Here is a 21,880-nt window from a genome sequence, read left to right on the forward strand (position 1 = left end):
AAGCAGGCATGACACTAAATATCAGTATTAGTAACAAAAGAAATATTGTAAACTATAATTACTATTTTAATACAATTTTAAAGTAACAGATCACTGACAAAAAAGGAACTTTGATTCTTCCCATGTGTCACTTTTACTTTCATCTGCGCAGTGAAATTTTTGGTCATGAATGGTTTTGAGAAACATGGAAACGAGCCTCCTCAAGTGGACTAGGCTGTTCACATTCAACCTGTGAGCCTGCTAAAAACCACTGAGGCACAGGTACATTTCCAGACACAGGCAGCAGACAGAAACCCAGACCAGTGAGAGCCACACAGGAGAGATAAGGCAAAAACGGAAAGCACAAAGGGAGAACGAGGCATCTCTATGTACGTTAGACTTACCCCCATGGTCTGCTTCACCAGTATAGACACACAGTTCAGAAACAGAGTTGAAGAGAAAGAGACAGCTCTTGTGGTCTCAGAAGAACATTCTAAGAAGAGACTGTGCTAAAGAAATAGCCCAGCATTTAAAAGGATGCCTGTTGGGGGCGTGTGTGTGGAGATCTCACTCACTGCCATCAAGTCATTTCTGACTCAAAGCGACCACCCTATAGGGCAGACAAGTGCCTTCCTGGTTTCCAAGGCTGTAGATCTTCATGCGAGCACAAAGCCTCATCTCTTTCTCTTGCAGAGTGGCTGGCTCTGCAGTGTGCAGCGCAGCTTGAAATCCACTACTATGCTGCAGAGCTCCTGCGGGGAGGGGTGAGACTAGGGCTGGATACAGACCTCTGCTTGGTATCTTTCACGGAAACGCCCCTCTTTTAGTAAACCTGGTAGAACCTGCACTAAACAGCAAGTTAACTTTTAGACCGGGCAGTCACCTTGACCTGCTTTATCATTTTAAAAAGGAGAAAAACCCTCAAATATGCATAGTAACTAAGGGGATCGGGACTAAGGACCCTCCTTCCTGATAACAATGGAAGTTTCTTTTGAGATTTAGACGTTTCCTTGGCTGATAGGATAGTAAGGGAATGATAGTAAGGGAATAATAAAGTAGCATAAATCAAGAAATTAAAGTATTTCTGTATTTACAACATTACTTACAATATAGTACTTAGGAATCCAATTATATTTTACAACTCAAAAGATACCCTATACTGTTTCATTAGCTATATATACTTCATTAAACAACGAGGTGCACCTAAAGAGACTTACATAAGATAGAAATGGGAGGAAAAATCAAGAGGAACATTCAAGAACCAATATAGCTAGAAAGCATTCTTTAAGTACATAAAGTTAAATTATTACATTTCTGCCACATCCCAGTACACAACTAAAAAATGTTGAATGCTGTAAACTATACTACACATCCACATAAGATTTGTAGGGTTTTTTTTCCTTTAAAAAAAATTCCCTCTATCTTTTCCAAAAAAAATCATCATCTGAACCAAGAGAAGCATTTGTTTACATACCTCAAACATTCTAGCAGCAGTACACCTAACAAGTGCTGAAGTGTGGACAACACCATACCACAAAACTGTTAACAGTAACTCATGATAGGCAGGATTTGCACTGGAAGAAAAAAAGTCAATGTTAAAAATCAAGGGTACAATATCTTCGTGGTGTATTGAAAAATACTGTTTTTATGATTATTGATAAAAATATTGGGAAATATATAGATTGGTTCTGTATTTTATTAAATTATGTATATAATATTTGATGAAAAAGTCACTTTGTAAAACCATATACTTTACCATATTCAGAAATTACACTTTTAACTTCTCTAGCATGTACAATTATGATAGAAATGTCAACTCTATAGCTTAACAGTTAAAACAATCAAAATAGAAAAATCAAATTCCTCTGGGAAAAAATATAAGGAAAAAGCAATGGGCAAAAAAAAGTCAGATTGCTCTCTCCGTTTCTCTGCCACCCCGAGTGCGGTGGTGCTCCGACTTCACCATGTCGTCTCATAAGACTTTCAGGATTAAGAGATTTCTGGCCAAGAAACAGAAGCAGAATCGGCCCATTCCCCAATGGATTCGAATGAAAACCGGTAATAAAATCAGGTACAACTCTAAGAGAAGACATTGGAGAAGAACCAAGCTGGGGCTGTAAGGAGCCCCCTGAAGGGTGGCACGCATGGCCGCATTGTCCCAGACTCAAATTTTGTCCCCATCTGATGACTTGAACTTCTATTGGCAAATAATCTGGTTTATTCCTTGGTTTTTTGCTTCCTAATCAAGTTTAACAATAAATGATGTAAGGCTGTTGGTGTGGAAAAAAAAAAGTCAGATTGGTCAGTTACAACTTTTGTGGACATTAATTTCTGCATCTGTTCAAGCAATACACATGCTATGATGTCAGATTGTTGCTGTTGGTGATGTCACCATTTCCGGCTCATAGCACCCCACCGTGCACAGAAAGAAAGACCACCCAGTTGGGCATTGTCCATTAAGAGCAACTCACATCCTCTGGCTGGGGAGCCTATTCAGATGCCAAATGGCATCACTACTCAATACATGAGGGAAGTTTCTGTAAGGCGAGAAATGAAAACTTCTCCCACAGCCAGATAATGCAGTGACAGCAAGACTACGGAAACAGGAGTGAAACAAGGAGCCCAAGGAGATGGCTTTCACTCTGGGGGCTCCTTTTCCCATTTCTGGAAAATTCCATTTTCCTCCAATTTATACTTGATTTTAACGTCTCCAAATTCCTTTCCCCCCAGTATAAGGCAGCATATCGAAGAATATAAAACAAAACAACCCCATTTTCATTAAGTCAATTCCAACTCAGAGCAACTCTATAGGAAGGACAGACTTCCCTGTGGGTTTTGGACAAAGCAAGTGCTTACGGGAGTGGAAGGCCTCCTCTTTCTCCACCAGAAGGTTGGTGGTTTTGAACTGAAGCTGTCCAACCCGTAGCCACTAGGCTACCAGGACAAGACCTAGAGATTTGGAATAGTTTTCAAATCTTCTAGCCTTGAAATAATGAAAAATAATGAAAATTTTATTGCTACCAAATCAGGCTTTTATTTTTTAAAAATGTGGCACCAACGTTTTTGACACAATTTCCAGCTAGGTCTCCACACTTTTGCAGGTGGGGTTTCCACATATCTAACCCATAGGCTTCCACATTTATTCGGCCTCCCCTTTTCACAAAAAACTGTTTGCTCAGTAACCTCTGGCAAGTAAAAACGTTTGCGCTGTAACCCAGAATACAGGATAAAGTATAGGTATATCTGCTTTTGCAGTCTTCCTAGAAAGTTCTTGGTTGCTCGTTGGGCTGTTAACTACAAGGTTAGCAGTTCGAAAGCACCAGCTGCTCTGCGGCAATCTGATGTGGCTTTCTACTCCCAAGAACGGTCTTGGAAACTCACGGGGGCACTTGTATCCTGACATACAAGGCACCTGTGAGCATGAATGGACTCAATGGCAGTGAGTTGGTTTTTATTTTGGATTGTTCCAGCGTCCCTCCAGGGGGTAGTGTTACTCACTTTGGGAAACTGCCCCAAATCTTCCCCCAAACATTCTGTACTCTGATTTGTACTGTGGCAAAGGTAGTCTTGGCATCAAGGAACTCAAATCATGTTCCTTTTAAATATTCTTTGCATTTGGGGAACAAAAAGTCTGAAGGGGAAAAATCAGGGCTGTGGGGCGGATGGGGGCAAGGAGGGGTACTGTGGTGATGGGAAAAAGAAACCGTGGCACAACATTCCCGGTCTTTTCCTCACCAATGCAGTTGTTAATTTTCATTAAACGTCTTCATAACAAGCCCGTCAAATTGGCCCGTATCCTTTGAGGACATCTATTAGAATTACCCAGTGAGAATCCCCCAAAACTCATCATACCCCTCTGATCTGACTCTCTGCCTTGAAGTGAACTGGTCCAGTAGAGCTGCCCGGAAGTCATTGTCTTAGCAGGACCTTACTCTCTGATAAATGCAACACTTGTTCCCCAATTACAATTCATTCCATCAAAATGATCTTCATTGGGGAAGATCAGCTTTTTGTTCAATGCTGTCTTTTAAGTATCCTTTTTCAAAAGGTACTCTCACAAGACTGAGATAAGGGAGTGACTTGAGAGAATGGTTCTGCAGACACCCACTGACTGCATGCGGAGCCATGCTTCAACACACTGTTTGGAATAAACCGTGCATGTGTAAAACAGAACCTCAGGAGCAGTATTTGTAAGGTTACCCTTACATGCTATAATTCTAAATGATAAACTTTATAGGTCTGTTATAGAACTCTAAGCTGTATTTTTTTACCCCAGTTCCACAAAAGAAGCCTTCAGGCTATCCAGAGGAGCATGCGATAATGAAAGCAGAGTCATGACATCTTCTAAGAATCCCACTAGCAGCTTTCGGTCTTCTTCCTACAGAGGAAAGGGATGAATGATGAGTTTCTGAGCAAGCAGGTAGAACTGAAAATTGTAATTACCCGCCATCAGGAATCATTAGTGACTAAGAAGAAAGCACACTCATTTGGAAGCTATTTTAGTTAAAAGACATTTACCAAGCACATGTATGATCAAAATTGTTCAACGACAATGGATATCTTGACTCTGGTTTAGAACTGCACTGTCCAATATGGTGACCACTATAGGCTGACGCAGATATAATACTTAAATAAAAACTATGCAGGAATTTCCCCAGTTCCTTAGTTGCAATAGCCACAACTTCAAGTACTTGTAGATCAGTCACATGTGATCAGTGACGCCCTTCTTGGACAGCTCACATGTAAAGGATTTCCATCCTTGCAGAAAGTTTTATCTGCGAGTTCTGATGTAGCACACAAGCATATGCACCCACTCTAATTTACGTAACCCATTTTAATTTCCATGAACTTTAGCTTTAACAAGTTCATTACAAACTCGTAAAAGATAGCTTTGGTACAGAACATGGATTTCCAAGAAATTATCTTTGCAGTGAGAAATTATCCTTGTGATGAGAAAGGCTGACTGATTGACGAAATATAAACTACGAGGGGGTACCCAGAATTGTGCTGGGTGGGTGGAGCTTTCTTAGTACACATTTTCCCCACTAGGTGAGCACCTTGCAATTCACTCTGAGTTAGTGCACCCAGTGGCGTTGCCTGGGAAGGTTCTCTCTGGTCACAGTGAATTTTTTGTAAAAGCAGCTTTGCTCTGAACCTTTTTAGGGGGTTGGACGATTTAAGAGTACAATGTGTGGCTGTGAAATTTTGCTTCTTGCTTGAGAAAAATGCTATAGAACGGTTGTGAGGTTGAACACAGCTTAAGAGGACAGCTCTATGGGAAAAACTCAAGTGTATGTATGAGTGGTTTTCTTGTTTCAAACAAGGTAAAATGTCAATTGATGACAAACCTCATTTTGGACACCAGTCAACTTCCCAAAAGGATGAAAATGTCGACTCATAGTGCATGTGGAGTTCATTTAACCAGGTTAGACTGCTAATCAAGCTTTCTGTTTAGAGGTTCTGAAAAAAATTGTATAACAGTGTGCAACAAAAAAGGCCTGATTTGTGGCAGATGGGGGACTGGTTCCGCCACCACGACAATGCTCACGTAGCCATCTCAGTGTGCCAGTTTTTGGCAAAAAAACAAAAACCCAGCATGCATCTCTTGGCCCAGGACCCTTACTCATCTGACCTTGCTCCGTACAACTTCTATTTGTTTCTATGAATGTAGAGGGACATGAAAGGATTGATAACATAGAGTAGGTGAAGAAAAAAATGAGGAAGGTGCTGTCAGCCATCCAAACTGATGAGTCTGAAAAATGTTTCCATGAATGGAACCACAGGTTTGACAAATGTATTAAGTGTAATGGAGGGTATTTTGAAGGTGAAAAGGTTGTTTAAAAAAAATTTAAATACATAGCTTTGGGGAGAAAAATCCATTTTGGGGTGGGGTACCCCCTCATGTAGTATTATTAAAATTAATTGTTGCATCTCTTGTTTTTTTGAATCCTTTTCTTTTAATCTTCAAAGGAACCCTAGTGGCACAATGGTTCAAGCATTTAGTTGTCAATCAAAAGGCCAGGCTCAAGCCCATTAATGGCACCATGGGAGAAAGACATAGCAGTCTGCTTTTGCGAAGATTCATAGTCTTGGAAATGACAGTAGGTTTAGTTCCGTTGTCTTGTGTATTTTGGAATTTTTTATTGTGAATTAGGTGAAAGTTTATTAAACAAATTTCCTACTCAAATTCACATGGAGTCTAGTTTGTGACACTGGTTGCAATCCCCTCCCTGTGTCAGCACTGTCCCCACTTCAACCATGGGCTCCCCATTTGTCTAGCCTTCTTGTCTTCTAAATGCTACTTTGGGGCAAACGCTGCTCTTTTGGTCTAGTCCAGTTGCTGTTCCAGGAGCACATTCCTCAGAGGTGTTACTGTTTACTTTATGGGTCTGCCTGTGGGGCTATGGGGTGGTTTCCAGGAGTGTGTTCAGTTCTAAGCTTCAAGGGTATCTAAAGTCATAATCCCACCAGTGTCTATTAAGACCAGAAAGTCTGATCTTTTTAATGAATTTGGATTTTCTTCCACATTTTCTCAAACTCTGTCAAGGACCTTCAACTGTGACCCCTACAGACACTCAGTAGCAAAGGCTGGGCACCATCTACTTTATTAGGCTGCAGGCTGGAGGAGGCTGCAGTTTCCATGGTTCATCAGCCCTTCAGACTAATTGTTTCTTTGAAACTTTGGCTTTCTTTGTTCTCTTTGCTCCAGACAGGATGAGACCAATAGTTGTATCTTAGATGGCCACCTGTAAACTTTTAAGATTCAAGTCGCTACTTGTCAACGTAAGAGATAATATTCTCTATGTACTACGTTATGCCAGGTGACTTAGATGGCCCAACACTCTGGTCCCTCGCCCTCAAATCTGGTAGTAACACCATCCCCTGAGGTATCTGGTTATGGTTACAAAGTTGTCTGGACCATTCCCCCCTGTGTTATACAAGACATACATGGATATATTTGCAGCACATACATATGTGAATGTACAACTAGCCAATGACAAATCTATCTATGCATGTGGTCATATGTCCATACACCAACCCCACTTGTTTGTTTATCTTTCTAAGTGTTTACTCAGGAATTACTGCTTGCTTTAACTTTATGTGCAGTCCTTAACCATCCTCACAACTGTGTGTTTGAGGCCATTGTTAAAACCACTATGTCCTCCCAACCCAGGGGTTCATCTTTTGGAAGGAGGTCAGAGAGCTCTACTAATCTCACAGGCTTTCAGGGCTAATCAGTAAGAAGTGACCTCTCTTAGTCTGGAAGCTCTGCTGAAACCTGTTCACCATGGCTGATTCTAAAGGTATTTGACATACCAATGGCACAGCTTCCAGAAACACAGCAATGCACAAGCCACCACAGTACAACACAGACGACATTTTTAAAAGATGAGGCTGTCTTGCAGGGTGGGGCGGGGTTGAACGGGGCAAGACCGGGCTGAGTGCACCTGTGCGGTGGGCGGCCTTTTCCCATGTTCTCATCTCTCTGGACCAGGCTGTGGGTCTCTCCTTGCAGTGGTGTAGTGTGAGAGGGAGTATGAGCTACGGCCACCCAGGCATCATGGCGGGACAGGCATTTAGAAAGTTTCTTCCCCTCTGTGACTGAGTATTGGTGGAAAGGAGTGCCGCTGGAACAGTCACCAAAGGAGGCATTATGCTTCCAGAAGAATCTCAAGGAAATGTCTTGCAAGCAACAGTAGTAGGTTGAGGGTCTGGCTCAAAAGGAAGAAGTGGCGAGATTCAGCCAGTGAGTGTGAAAGTTGGAGATAAAGTTCTTCTCCCTGAATATGGGGGCACCAAAGTAGTTCTAGAGAAGAACTCACTTAGAGATGGTGACATTCTTGGGAAGTATGTAGACTAGAATAAATCACTATTGAAATGGCATCATGTGAAGCTGCCCATTCCACTAAAGTTCTAAAGTCTTTCATCATGTTCAATAATCTCCATGCTTCTCTTTTATAATAAGCTAATGAAGGGCAGTGTCTCTAAATTTTCATTTTATTGCTTTAAAAAATTTCCAAATCAAAATGTTACCCCCATCCAAAAATAATTGACTTAAGTCTATTTTGTAAAAGAGTGCAACAAATATGAATTTATTCACTTAACCTAACTATCCTCTTGAGCCCCCAGCTGACCAGGCAGCTGTACTTGAATTTCAAAGAACAAAATAAGTATATTTAGGTATAGCCTGCCAAAATAACCAACAAATCTGTCTTAGAAGAAGTACAGCCAGAATGCTCCTAAGAAGCAAGGATGACGAAACTCTGCCTCAAGTATTTGGCCATGCTGACAGGAGAGAACCATCCCTGCAAAAGGACGTCATACGTGGTAAAGCAGAGGGGCGGTGAAAAAGATGTACCGACACATTGACTGCAACAAGGGGATCCAACTTAAGAACAACTGTGGGGATGGTGCAGAACTGGGCAGTGTTTCGTTCTGTTGTACGTAAGCATCGCTATAGGTTGGGACCGAGTTGACAGCACCCGATGACAACAATGAACAGAATAATGTCCCCCAAATGGCAATGATGAAGCCTTAACTCCTGGTACAACCTCATTTGGAAACAGGGTCTTTGAAGATGTTATTAGTTAACACAGGGTCATGCTGAGGTAAACTGGGTTCTAAGTCAACTGGTGCTCTTAAAAAAGAGGAAAGGCAACGCAAGAATGAGAGGGGAAAGATAGTCATGTGACGGGTAGAATTCTGCTGCAGCTGCAAGTCACAGCAGAGCGCACTGGTAGCCAGTGGGAGAAGCCTTGACAGCCACGTAGGGATCAGGCTCAATTCTGGATAATGAACAGCCACTAGCTGTTTATCAGCGAAGGCTGGCGCGTAATTAAGCAAACATCTTTCGGACTAAAACTAGGAAGAAAAGTTTAGGAAACAACTTCTGAAAACCAGTCCAAACTCCTATGGATCACACTGGTCTGATCTGCGACCACCCATGGGTGGTACATGATGGGGTATGCTAACTGGTTTTGCATGTTACCATAGCGGAGTAAGCAAGAACCATCTGAGGGACAAGCTGGAAAGGACAAGGCAGGAACTTCCTCTAGAGCAGCGGCTCTCAACCTGTGGGTCCGCGACCTTTTTAAGGGTCAAACAACCCTTTCACAGGTGTCACCTAAGGCCATTGGAAAACACCTATTTCCGATGGTTGGGGGTCACCACAACACGAGGAACTGTATTAAAGGACCGCAGCATTACAAAGATTGCGAACCACGGGGCTAGATGTTTCTAAGAGAACATGGCTCTCGGGAACATACATTTGGACTAGACACTTCGAAATCTGTAAGGCAGTAACTTTCTGTTCTTATTTCAGTTACTTTCAAGCTAATTACAATTTAAAATGCGCCCCAGGTGTTTCTGAGAACAGCGCTCTACAGGCTAGTTCAATGGCTGTAACCATCTGGAAGTGAATCACCAAGCCTTCCTCCCAAGGCACCTCTTGATGGATTCAAACTGCCAACCCTTTGGGCTAGTAATCCAGCATGTAATCACAGGCACACCAAAGGATTCTTTTCAATTCTTAAAAAAAACACTGATTTGTAGTGCTTAAGTTATGGTAGCTTTAAGAAACTATTTTTAAAAAACAAAACAAAAAAACCCCACCCAAAGCCACTGCCAACAAGTCAATTCTGAGTCATAGTGACCCTCAGAGAATTTCCAAGACTGTAAATCTAGACAGGAGCAGAGAGTCTCATCTTTCTCCTATGAAGCGCCTGGTGGCTTTGAACTGTGGACTTCACAACAGCCCTATGCTTATCCACAGTGCCACTAGGGCTCCTACTACAGTGGGAGACACTTCAAAAAATCATGGAAGTACACATTCCTTTTTCTGTTGTACATTTTAACTTCTAAAATGACTTTAACCTGAAGCCATATTTTCACCTTACTAGTGTGATTGTCTCACTCTTTCCAAGGAAAAGGTCTTCTTGCAGGTTCCGATATTAACTGGGATTGTTTTTCTCAGGAATGTGCTGCAGTAATTTTAGAATCCAAATGTCTGTTGCACATCCTAGTGCTAGGTACTTAAAATGGTGGGAAGTGAGCGTGGCCAGCCTGCCACATAGGTGAACACCTATGAACGACATCTCTTGATTAATTCCTCGTCCATTTGATTCGAATCTCTGCTAATTCCAGGCGGAGAGTTTGGGTTGGCAAACCCTGCTTTTGTACTCTTGGGAGGCCAGTGAGACGCTGGCTCTACTGTTCAGGAGGCCATGTGGAGAGAGGGAGCTCAGCCGTCTGCAGAGGCTGAGCACCCGCTGACCAGCCAGCTAATAACCCAGCAGCGTGACGAGGGAGGAGATGCCCAGCTGAGCAGAGCCCAGGCTGCAGGCTGAAGAGCTAATAAAATGGTGACAGTCAGCCATTATGTTTTGGGGTGGTTTAAACAGTTAACAAAGTAGTTTAACAGTATCTGCCAAAGATAAAATATTCGACAACATTTTGCTTCCTCCATCACATGTACTATGTTTTTTTTCTCTCATTAAGACGTTATCACAAACAGAACTCAAACTCAATCCAACTTGCTGCCATTGATTTGGTTGTGATTCATAGCACCCCACAGGACACAGTAGCACAGCCTCATAGGGTTTCCAAGGCTGCCCTCTTACAGAAGACGGGGCGACAGCTTTCTCCCAGGGGAAGGCTGGTGTAGTGTAAGCTGCTGACGTTCTGGCGAGTAGCCAGAAGCTTCGCACCAAGACACCAGCACTCCTCATCAGGAATACAATCGCTGCTAAACCAACGCAGCCTAACACTTGTAATAAAACTGTCTCCATCTACCGAGGTTTCACTCAGGGTCCTACTACTCCAATGTGCTCACGTAAAAACCAAATTTTCCCTCTTATGGGTAAAATGTCACTTATACATACATTACATATACCTAATAGTAGATGGTTCCAGAGAGAAACTGCTTTTCCAGGGAATCTGGAATCATTCTCTTACCTGAATATAACATGTAAGGACTCCTGTCGCATAAATGGGGACGGTAGCTTTAGTGAGGACACCATTTCCTGCTGAGGAATCTAGTCAGTTAAAAAAAAAAGGTTTAAAATCTCAATATGTCAGTTTGAATGCAGACAGAAATAGACACAATGTAATTATTATGACTGTTTACCAGGTTTACAAGTAAATATTACTTTAGAAAATATTGGGATTAAAACACAATTCTGTACTGGGAGGGTAGAGGGTGAGTGGGTTGGAAAGGGGGAACCGATTACAAGGATCTACATGTGACCTCCTCCCAGGGGGTGAAGGGAGACGCCAGATAGGGCAAGATATGACAAAATAATAGTTTATAAATTATCAAGGGCTCATGAGGGAGGAGGGAGCAGGGAGGGAGGAGAAAAAAGAGGACTTGATGCAAAGGGCTTAAGTAGAGAGCAAATGCTTTGAAAATGATTGGGGCAAAGAATGTACGGATGTGCTTTATACAATTGATGCATGTATATGTATGGATTGTGATAAGAGTTGTATGAGCCCCTAATAAAATGTTAAAAAAAAAAAAACACCCCACAATTCTGCTGGTTGTTAGAACACAGCCTAAATGACTTCTTTCATAATTAGCATAAACACTTCTAATAGATGGAGAAGAACTTCAATCACTCAAATGAGGTGGGATGTGCGTGCTCTTATGCCCAGAAAGAGAAATCAGGACTCTAAAGGTGCCCCAGGACCCTTGGTCCGTGTGTAGATGGGCTTTCTGAACATTTTCCTTTAGTTTACAGTGCTCAGTAAGGGCCTAGGCATTGGGCTTGTGGGCATCATTTGTGTGTGAGGGTAAGTGATATTCCCTAGGTTCCAATACTAGCTCCAGCCCCTTCTACCTGCTCTCAGCCAACCAGAGCCCTGATCCTGGGGGAGTGAGCGTAAGCTTTTTTTTTTTTTTGCAAATGTAGTGTCTATAGATTTGCAAAAAGTTCCGGAAATGATAATGCATTTCAAACATTATTTTTAAAAAGCATCTAGAATTCTTTAAAGAAGCCTTTATCCCAAACAAATCTGATCAGTGTTTTCAAATATTAAAAAAGAAGGCTGATTGTTATTCATTCCTAGAGGGCCAAAGTAAAGCAGCTTTGTAAGCTCCTGAAGCTAAATCACTAAGGTAAGGATTATCTCCACATTTAAAACCGGCCAATCTATCCTAAAAGGGGGTGCAAAGACCTGAATTTATTTTCTTTTACATGATTCACAATGTCTTCCTAGAAACTGAAAAAACACACAGAGACAGCAGACCCATACGTAAATCAGCCCCGAGGCCACTGGTGTTGTCACTGCAGGCCTTGAGTGAGTGAAAACTGTCCCACTGGGGCTGGCAATGCCCATTCAGGCCTGTGCTTTCTTTGAAATCTAATGTTTCATTTACACAAGGTTCCAGCATATCATGTGTTCTTTTTCATACTCTTTTAATTTGATTTTTTAATGTTTTATATCGCTATGATGATAAAACATGAACAAGATATTGAACAAGATGCATGCTTATTTTATAATTTCCAGTATCTTAAATATAGTCCGCACTTCAAACCTCTCAGGTACAAGTGCCCAGTAGAAAAAGCTCAATGTTAGAGGTCAATTTAGTTATCAAGGAGGCGGTGGTGGTGATGTTAGCTTGGTGGGTGCTGATGAGTCAACTTTGGACTGACAGCAAGATCATGACAGAGCAGAACTGCCCCCATACAGTGGTCCTGGCTGTGATCTCTGCTGTTTGTTTTCTAAAATATTTTAGCTATCTTTCAAAATAAAATTTCACTTTTAAAAAAAGCTGAATATTTTATACAGTAAATTAGATTCTTACATAACTTTTATAAAAATTGCTCTGTGACACTGGCTCCAATTTTCACATTTTATCAGAATTCTTATTATGTCCACTCTATTCGCCATATTTTCATTTATCCTTCCTCCCTTCTCCCCTTATCATCTTTGCTTAGTTAAATGGTGGCTGCTTGGGGCCATCTATTACAGGTGATACTGGTTATTTTAAAATTTAATCATCTTTTGCTCAGCTGCACATTGACCTCTGGGAGTGGTTTCAGGTCTAACCTAAAAAGCTAATAGTCTCAGGGATACTCTAGTCCACATTAGTCCAGTAAGTCCGCTTTTAAAAAAATGAATTAGAATTCTGTTCTACATATATTCTCTATTCTAACCAAGACATTCTATTGTGTTCCAAGGGAGAATGGTTGGTAGTGGTAGCTGGAGACCATCGAGTTCTTTTAGTCTAAGGTTAGAAGAGGCGGTAGTTTGTGTAAGGTGTTAAGTCTGTGGACTGTTTTCATCCTTTATTATTTGGTTTCCTTTATTCTTTACTTCATATAGAGACAAATAGTTGTTCTTACAAGTTTTAAGACCTCAACTATGTAATGCCAATGGATTCACTTTCCCACAGACTGTGGTCCTAACCCCTTCAATGCAGCGAACCATTTCCACGACTTATTTCAGTGGTTCTCAGCTTTCCTAAAGCCGCGGCCCTTTGCTACAGTTCCTCATGTGGTGGTGACCCCCAACCATAAAATTATTTCGTTGCTACTTCATAACTGTAATTTTGCTACTGTTATAAATCAGGCGACTCCTGTGAAAGGGTCGTTGAACCCCCAAAGGGGTCGTTACCCACAGGTTGAGAATCGCTGCTCTATAGGGTTCACGATGTGTCAGAATCAAGTCGATTACAGTGAATGATTTGAGTTCATAGATACACCTATGCATGATATACTCATCTATGCCTTTCTACATATATATATACTTCTACCTATGTAACTGTAAATAATTATCATTACTACAAAACTGAGTATAACATTTAATTATTTTTCTTGTGTATTTTTTAGTGTCTTCATTGACCTTGGTCAAGGTGTACAGACTTATCTTGATTTGGTACTGTCTTTCCCATTAAGAAAACCACAAGTACTTATTGTCTAGATAATGATTCTCTTACCCCACCTGCTGCTACTCCTGGTAACCATCAGAGAACAAATATTTCTGTGTATATCTATTCCTAAATTTTCACAATAGTGGGACCAAAGAATGGATTGAGCCAGTTTCAGTTAGTTTTTGCGCATGGTATAAAGTATGGTGTGAGGTATGGATCCATTTTATTTCCTTGGTTAACCAGATTTGACACCCCCATTTGTTGAAGAAATTGTCTTTCCTTCATTGAATAGATTTACTTCTGCACTCTCAATTCCTGTTCTACTGGTCTCTGAGTCTGTTACTTAACCGGGACCAAGCTATTTAGATTCTGTAGCTGAGCAGTAAGTTTTGAGATGTGTAAGGTCTCTGATCCTTGTTTTTCTTCTTCAATATTGCTTTAGTTATGCAGGACCTCTTCCCTTCCTAGATAAAATTAAAGATTAGGTTTGCCATTTCAATAAACAATGTTGTTGGGTTTGGGGCTGAGATTGCTTTTGGTAATGTTGACATTTTCACAATATGAAGCCCCACCCATGACCATGAAATGTCTTTGCATTTACACAGATTTCTTCTATTTTCTTATAGTGCTATTGTTTTCCTTGTATGTGTTTCCGATATCCCTGGTTAAGTTTAGTTCTGGGTACTTTATCCTTTTGGAGCTACTGTGAATGGTATTCATGTCTAGATTTCCTTTTCAGAGTCTTCCCCCCAAAACAACTAAATTCTATGTGTTGATCTTATGTTCTGCTACTTCACTAAATCCTGTTTGCTCCAGCAATTTTTTGGGTGAAATCTACATCAAGGGTCATGTCACATGTGAATTAGGAGAGCTTTACTCCTCCCTTCCGAATCACCAAGGCCTGTACTCCCTTTCTTTCTCCAGCCTGCACTTCCAGAGTAACATGAAAAGAGAGCCATGTTAACGAGCATCTCTGTCTCATTTCTGTTCTCAAGGAAGTGCTCGCAAACTCCCTCGGTAGAAAACAATGTTAGTTGTTGAATTTGCAAATATGACTGTGCTTATGTTGAGGGATTTCCTTAAGACTCCCAACTTGCTGAGTGTTTACATCAGAAAACTGTGATGGATTTTAACAAATGTCTTTTCTACATCAATGAGATGTAGAGACCATGCGATTCTTTCCCTTTACATATGTGAACTATATTGACTGATATACTAATGTTGAAACATCTTTGCATCCTTGTTACGAATCTCACTTGATTGTGATGTATTGTTTTTTCAATATGATGTAGAATCCTGTGTCGCGTCAGGATTCACGCGGGATATAGACCTGTAATTTTCTTTTCTAGTGGTGTCTTTGCCTGGTTTGGGTATGGGGATTACACGGCTTCATGAAATTTATCAGGGAGTAGTCCTTCACTTTGCATGTGCTAGAGCAGTTTGAGTAGAATTGCGTCAACTCTTCACTGGCTGTGATATCTTTACGGAGCAGATGGTCAGGTCTTCCTTCTGAGGAGACAGACGTTGGGTAGGTCTGAAGTTTGAACCGCCAACTATGGTTATAATCAAACTAAAGGATTAATTCATGACTTCCTCATTAGAAAGAAATTAAAAGTGGCACAAGAAAGATACTCAAAGTGACACAGCTGTAAACCAAGACTCTGTATTAAGCTTTTCTGTTCATTGGTATTTGCTAGTGCACTTATACAGCTTACATAGAACATCCACAGCACAGCACTTCCCCGAAGCTGGGCAAAAAGATTCAGTGGCTTTAAGCATTATAACTAATAACTTACCAATGTTTTCTTCAGAAAGTCTTAAAATCTCCTGGAATTGAGGTTTTACCTAAATAATCCAAAGAAAGACCCAAAAAGGTTTCAGGTGCAATGGACTCATTGATGAAGAAATTAATAAAAAGCTTCTTTCTTACGAGTCTCTCTATTAATTCTGTTCTACAGAACACTGATTCAGATGGTCAGAAATATAATCATTCCTAACCTATAGGCTTGTGATGAAGAGTTGTTAAAATCATTTCTAAGATTCTTATAAATGCTTGGAAGTACTACCTCCTGAAAGTGAACTTGATGGTCCAATGTCACTGCCACTGAGTGGATTGCTACTCAAAGGAAAATGTAGGACAAAGTAGCCTCTGTGGATTTTTGAGGGCGTGAATCTTTTTGGGAGTAGAAAGTCTCCTTTTTCTCCCGTGGAGCAGCTGCTGGGCTCACACTACACACCCTGCAGGTGCAACCAGAGCTCCACAAACTTGGGGTTAGTCAGGGGATATATAGTGTTCTTCAAATGGATATTATATGATTAGAATTACTGAGAAAACATTTGACTGGGTTTAGAGGAATAAAGAGAAAATTCCATTAACTTAGGGTGTTTCATAAGTATCCACTATGTGATATTCATGACAAGACTATATCTTTATAACTACTTTCCTAAAATACTCAATATCACAGATTTTAAATCCAGTATTTGAAGTTTGAGCAAGTACGTTTCAATCTTTTATCAGTGATGTTACTACAAACTTCAGGGTACCATATCAACCAGATACTATATTGTGCTTAAGTGGGCCCTGATTTGCTTTTCTTAAATAAAAAGAAAGAAAGAAAGAAAGAAAGAAAGAAAGAAAGAAAGAAAGAAAGAAAGAAAGAAAGAAAGAAAGAAAGAAAGAAAAAAAGAAAGAAAGAAAGAAAGGAAGGAAGGAAAAAGTGAGAGAGAGACAACTACTGGTCCTTCTTTTAGGGAGCCCTGGAGGAGCAGTTCGTTGTGTACTTGGCTGCTCAGCACAAGGTCAGCACAGGCTCTCTGGGAGAAATAAGAGGCGCTCTGCTCCAGGCAACATCTGGAAGCAGCGACACTGTGTGCCCTAAAGGGTCACTATGAGTCAGAATCTACTCAATGGCAGTGGGTTTTGGATTAGTTCTTTTGAATATGCCAAAAAGTACTTGTCAGTCTTCCTAACAGCAAAACTAAATTAAATTCTAGTGAAGATGTAAAATAATCTTGTTTCTTCTACAGTAATATCAAACTTTATTTTTTGTCTTCTTAAAATGATGCCAGGAATATTATACTTAAAATCTATATAGTCAGCTTAAACTAAGGGGTAGTCCATTGTTAAAGGATTAATCTTAAAGATTATAGAACAAAAAGACACTGAGGCCATTTTCCACTTCATATATCAGCAGATTATACCCAGATTAATTATTTTTTAAGATCACCAACAATTAGTTAGCAGATAACTGATTTTCCTAACTATAGCACACTATATTGCTATAAATGTTTCAACAATTACAGGTTTAGTAATAAAGCGAAACACTACCTTCTAATTTCTAAATCCATGTTTGATGATAACAACTATCGCTTTCCTACAGTTTTATTACGGTCTCTAGATTACCAATGCGCTATACAACAAGTGGGTTAACAATATACCAAACTTCAAAATAACCTGTGTATGCAACTGCGATCAGTGAGACTTCTGATAATGATGGAAACAGTATGTTGTGTGTATCTCGAGAGTCCATGTGTTTCTAAAAGGCAGTGTTCCCTATGGGAAAGGCAAAGGGTTCCAACGATCACCTGGAATTCTGAGCCAAGTGTCCCAAGGAAACAACAGCTTCCTGAGCTTCTTGTAGAGGGTGAAGGACCAGTTGTGTATCTGAGGGACTGTGAATGGGTTTTCATGAGGATACCACCTAAGCTGAAAATCTTTAAGAGATCCACAGTGCATAGTCCTTTCTTTCTATGTCTGGTACAAACTAGGTATAGGCTGTATTATCTTATAATTATCAGTAAAGAAATTAGTACGACCAACTGTAATTTTATTCCACCACCATAGCATTTTACAATATTAAAAGGTAATTAGAGTAGAGGAAGGTCGCATGCTTTTATTTACTGTCATAGCATCACTGACACATGACATTTTTTCTATCTCCTGCAAATCGGAAAGCATGGGACACAAATGTTTACCTTAGTGTTTGTAAAAATTTTGCCAAAGGTCCGACAAAGGCGCCAGAAAAATCGGGAGAATTCATGGACACAGGCAGTTGAAGTAACATTAATTTTGCCAACTATTTCTATAAGTTGTGGCAACCTGAAAGAAAAACAGGCAGAGGGGACTTATAAATTATAGTTTCCTTCCTAATTTCTGAAACAATATAATTCAGCAAGCTCTTCTGTTTCCTTCTGTGTAGCCAGCAACATTTAGAAGCAAAGGAGTTGTTTTAAATTCTTTGAAAATGATGTAAGACTACAGTTTACACACTTCTTAAAACAAGGCTTAACTGTTTGCTCTATAGTATCTGGAAGTTTCCTGCTACAGTTCTGAGTCTGAGGTTAACGAGGCTGAAATCTACACAATCGTTTCCAGTTAAGAAGGTAAACAACATGGCATCCATTGTAGCCTCAAAAGAACCTCACGAAACTTGGGTATGTGCTAATTCAAATCTTTTCTTTGCGCCCCTTCCCCCTCAGCAATGCAGGCTGCCAGGAGAGAAGTTCTGTTGAGACAACATTGCAGTACCATCTCCCTAAATAAATAATGACATATCCATTGGTAGGCCTCTCCTCTCCTCTCCTTAAAGAGAAGTTTATTGCAGACAATGCCATGTTCTATTTTGTTCATTTTGGTTACTATTTTGTCCTTCAGTGCTCCAGCTGGTGTTCATTCAACTGAGTTAGAAGTAGCAAATGACTATGGAAGAGGGTCACTTACAACTGATTAACAACCCAGAGTAAACTCTCCCAGCCGGTTGTACCCTCGTGTTCCAACTGGTAATCATAAAGTTGTAGTAACACTGCTAATTGCTCACGACTTCCAATAATCGTAGATACATCTTGAAGAGGCGATAAAGGCCGGGGGAACCTGGTCACTACAAACAACAGAAGTGAAATGAATGACGTGGAAACAGCAGCTTGAGAACATAGCTTTTCTGTGAAATGGAGAACAGGCCCTTCCCCGACTTCTGATTAGTCTATTGTCATGCACGAAAACGGTCAAATAAAAACAAACCCTGATACAGATCAATCAACTATATTTTAGAATACAGATAATATACTGAACTCTGGCCATTTGCAGACAAATTTTACAAATCACACACATTGTAATGATGCAACTGATAATGAAGAATAACATTCAATTTGAAAAAATTAGCCCAAAGAAAAAACTCTTAATCTATGAATTTGATAAAAATAAAAATATTTGAAATTCTGTCAGATTACTCATTGAATGAAAAAGTAAAAAGGATAAAATTTTTTATTCAAGGAATAATATATTAGTAGATTAACAGAGACAAACCTATATTTGAGAATGATAGAAAATACAATAAAAGCTTGAGCCAAACTGTCTTCATTTTGTATTTAATCCCCAATATCAAATATTTTATATCATAAGGAGTCCTTTGATAAGTTAAGATAGGTTAAAACCAGTGATGTATAATATAGCGAAAGGTATACTGTGTTATACCCAGGGCCCCTTTTTTAAAGGTCAGGGAAAAATCTGTTTTGTAATTTACTTCCAAAACTATGTAAATAAAACATGACTATTACTGCATTTTATAATGCACATTTCTTTCAAATTTTTGATCCTATAGATAAAAAATTAATAGATAGTATTTAGATTCTACAGCAATGTTTCCCACAGTGGGTGATACTGCCCCCTGGGGGTTGCTGAAATGATTCCAAACTAAACTCACTGCCATAGAGTTGATGCCAATTCAAAGAGACCTTAAAGGTCAGGTAGAAACTGCCCCTGTAGGTTTTGGAAACTTAATTCTCTACAGGAGTAGAAAGACTAATCTTTCTGGGTTTCAAACTGCTGACCTTGTGGCTAGCAACCCAATGTGTATCCTCCTACGCTACCAGGAAATGACTGGGCGGGGGGAGGGGAGTGGAGGGTGCTGCAAGGTGCTTGGCAGCAGCTGACAGTCCGTAATGATCTGATAAATAAATACATACACGAATGATAGCAGAGGCACAGGACGGGCCTTCATGAGTAAAAGAGCTGAAACCAATGCGGTGAGGAGTTGTGCGTCATCTGTGAAATAGCCTAAAAGTTCAAACTTCCATTCTCTTCAATGTTATTTTAAAATATTAAACTCATTTCACCCAGCTACCCTAGGTTCTTCAAATAGAACTGGCACTCCAGTAGTATATGCCACGTTTATCTTGTGGCTTCATGCATCCGTGGACACAGTGCTTCAATCTCAAAGGTTACAGGTAATCCATGAAGGGTTGCTGACGCCCTCAATAAGGAGCCCTGGTGACAGCAGTGATAGTGCTTGTATGAAAGAAGAGGCAGTTTTGCCCTACATACGTGGGAATCATAGATGACAATGGACTTATGGGAGGCTCTCCAGGTTACAATGCACTGTCTATTGGAATCCAGGAAGAGGCCTGGATAATGTCACAAATCTAATAAAAGCTGCCTCAAGCACAATGACGACTTGTCTATAGCCATTTCTCTTGAGAGTCAGGTGTGGTGTGTTGCCTATCAAGGGTCGCTTACGTGTAAGACAGAGAGGTAAGAAAGAACTAGTCTCTGCTACCTATCAACTTCATGGACTTCTATAAATAAAACAAATGCTTTACTTTGGTATGTGGGAAATATTTGGTAAAAAATTCTTTCATATGTATTTACTGTCCTGTCTACCAAATATGTAGTAGGAAAAGTAATTGCATCTCATGAAAGGGTGGAGGAGGAGAAAATACAGAGAAAGCGGAAGTGGTAAGACGGATATACTAACACCAGTATCATTTAAGTGGATATTTTCACCGAGTCAGAGTTATTTATGAAAGGAACTATTAATTCCAGCCCCTGACAAGAAAAAACAAAACAACTTCAATGGCACCATCGTGCCTACAGATAGATGATCACAGGCTCCCAAACTTACTTGGCCTACACCACCTTTTCAGGGAAATAAAATTACTCAACAAAAAAACTTTTGTACTATTGTTAGCCCAATAGGATAAAGTGTAGCCATCTGCTTTGGCAGTCCCCCTGTGTCATCCCAGTGCCCTCCAGGGAGCAGTATCACCCAGTTTGGTAAACGTGGCCATAGATTAAAAATTGAAACAAAGTACAGGTATCATAAAAGAAATAGTTTACGTTAGATAGTATACACTGATGATTCAATATTCAACACCTATAACAATACATAATGCTGACACAAACGGATTTTTACAGTTTCAGTAAAAATGTCTTTGGTAATTTCAGCATCCCAGTCTACACCACCCTCCGGAGTGTTCAGTGCAGTACCTTCTATTTGTGGCACTTCACCCTGAAGCTTGGCTTTGCTTGCGAAAGGTGCGTTCTGGAGCACAAGCGCAAAGAGTGACGGGATCAAGGACTGCAAAGCAGAAAGGAACATGTGGAGCTTGTGCTCATCCAGCCCATGCTCGCCTTCCTGAAACAGAAGCGGAAGAAGCTCACTTGAGTCTCTTGCAATACTGCTAATTGTTCTTATAAGTTCTCCTTTTGTGCAGAAAATGAGAAAACATTCCAGGACCCACAGCTTAATTGATCATGGAAGTGTTCATGAATCTTTCCTTAGTTTCTCTAAGTATGTGAAAATAGGAAGAAGTACTGCGGTAGCATTGACATGATATAATCTTCTACATGGAAAAAATTTAAATGAATTTCAGTCATTTCCACTTACAGAGAACATCTTTTACAAGTTTCTTCTTCTTTGATTCTGCGAGGATCTTATTTATGAAATGTCCTAAGTCAAAGTCAGATGCGAGCACGGGGCACAGGTATCATAAATGAAAACCCAACTGTTAGAGCGGCACAGTCCAGGCGCCTTCTCTTCCCCTACCTTCCTACCTCCTTTCCGAGATTTGGCTATATTTGCACTAGTCAGGTTGAAAGCATTTTAAAATAATTCAACATGTAGAAAAAATGTAAGAGAGGAAGCAAAAGAAAGAGACAAAACAAAAAGCATAGGCAGCAGTACGATACACAGAAACTCAGCAGGAAAGTGAAACTCACTAGAGAAGAATGTATTCATCGCTATTCAAATCCACGAG

General features: G+C 40.3%; 1 protein-coding gene and 1 pseudogene across 1 annotated transcript in view; one reads left to right on the top strand and one right to left on the bottom strand.

Moving 5' to 3' along the window:
• Positions 1-21,880, bottom strand: part of RELCH (RAB11 binding and LisH domain, coiled-coil and HEAT repeat containing) — a 113,151-nt gene that overhangs the window by 22,069 nt on the left and 69,202 nt on the right. The window contains exons 16-22 of the mRNA XM_075533139.1: positions 21,111-21,258; positions 18,570-18,726; positions 17,825-17,948; positions 15,646-15,694; positions 10,933-11,012; positions 4,251-4,357; positions 1,454-1,553 (exon numbers count right to left, since the gene is read on the bottom strand). Of these exons, the coding sequence (XP_075389254.1) occupies positions 1,454-1,553; positions 4,251-4,357; positions 10,933-11,012; positions 15,646-15,694; positions 17,825-17,948; positions 18,570-18,726; positions 21,111-21,258 (765 nt within the window). The remainder of the gene's footprint in view (positions 1-1,453; positions 1,554-4,250; positions 4,358-10,932; positions 11,013-15,645; positions 15,695-17,824; positions 17,949-18,569; positions 18,727-21,110; positions 21,259-21,880) is intronic.
• LOC142428006 (10 kDa heat shock protein, mitochondrial pseudogene) lies at positions 7,541-7,840 on the top strand (annotated as a pseudogene).

This window comes from Tenrec ecaudatus, chromosome 15, assembly GCF_050624435.1.
Source record: "Tenrec ecaudatus isolate mTenEca1 chromosome 15, mTenEca1.hap1, whole genome shotgun sequence".
Taxonomy (NCBI): Eukaryota; Metazoa; Chordata; class Mammalia; order Afrosoricida; family Tenrecidae; genus Tenrec; species Tenrec ecaudatus.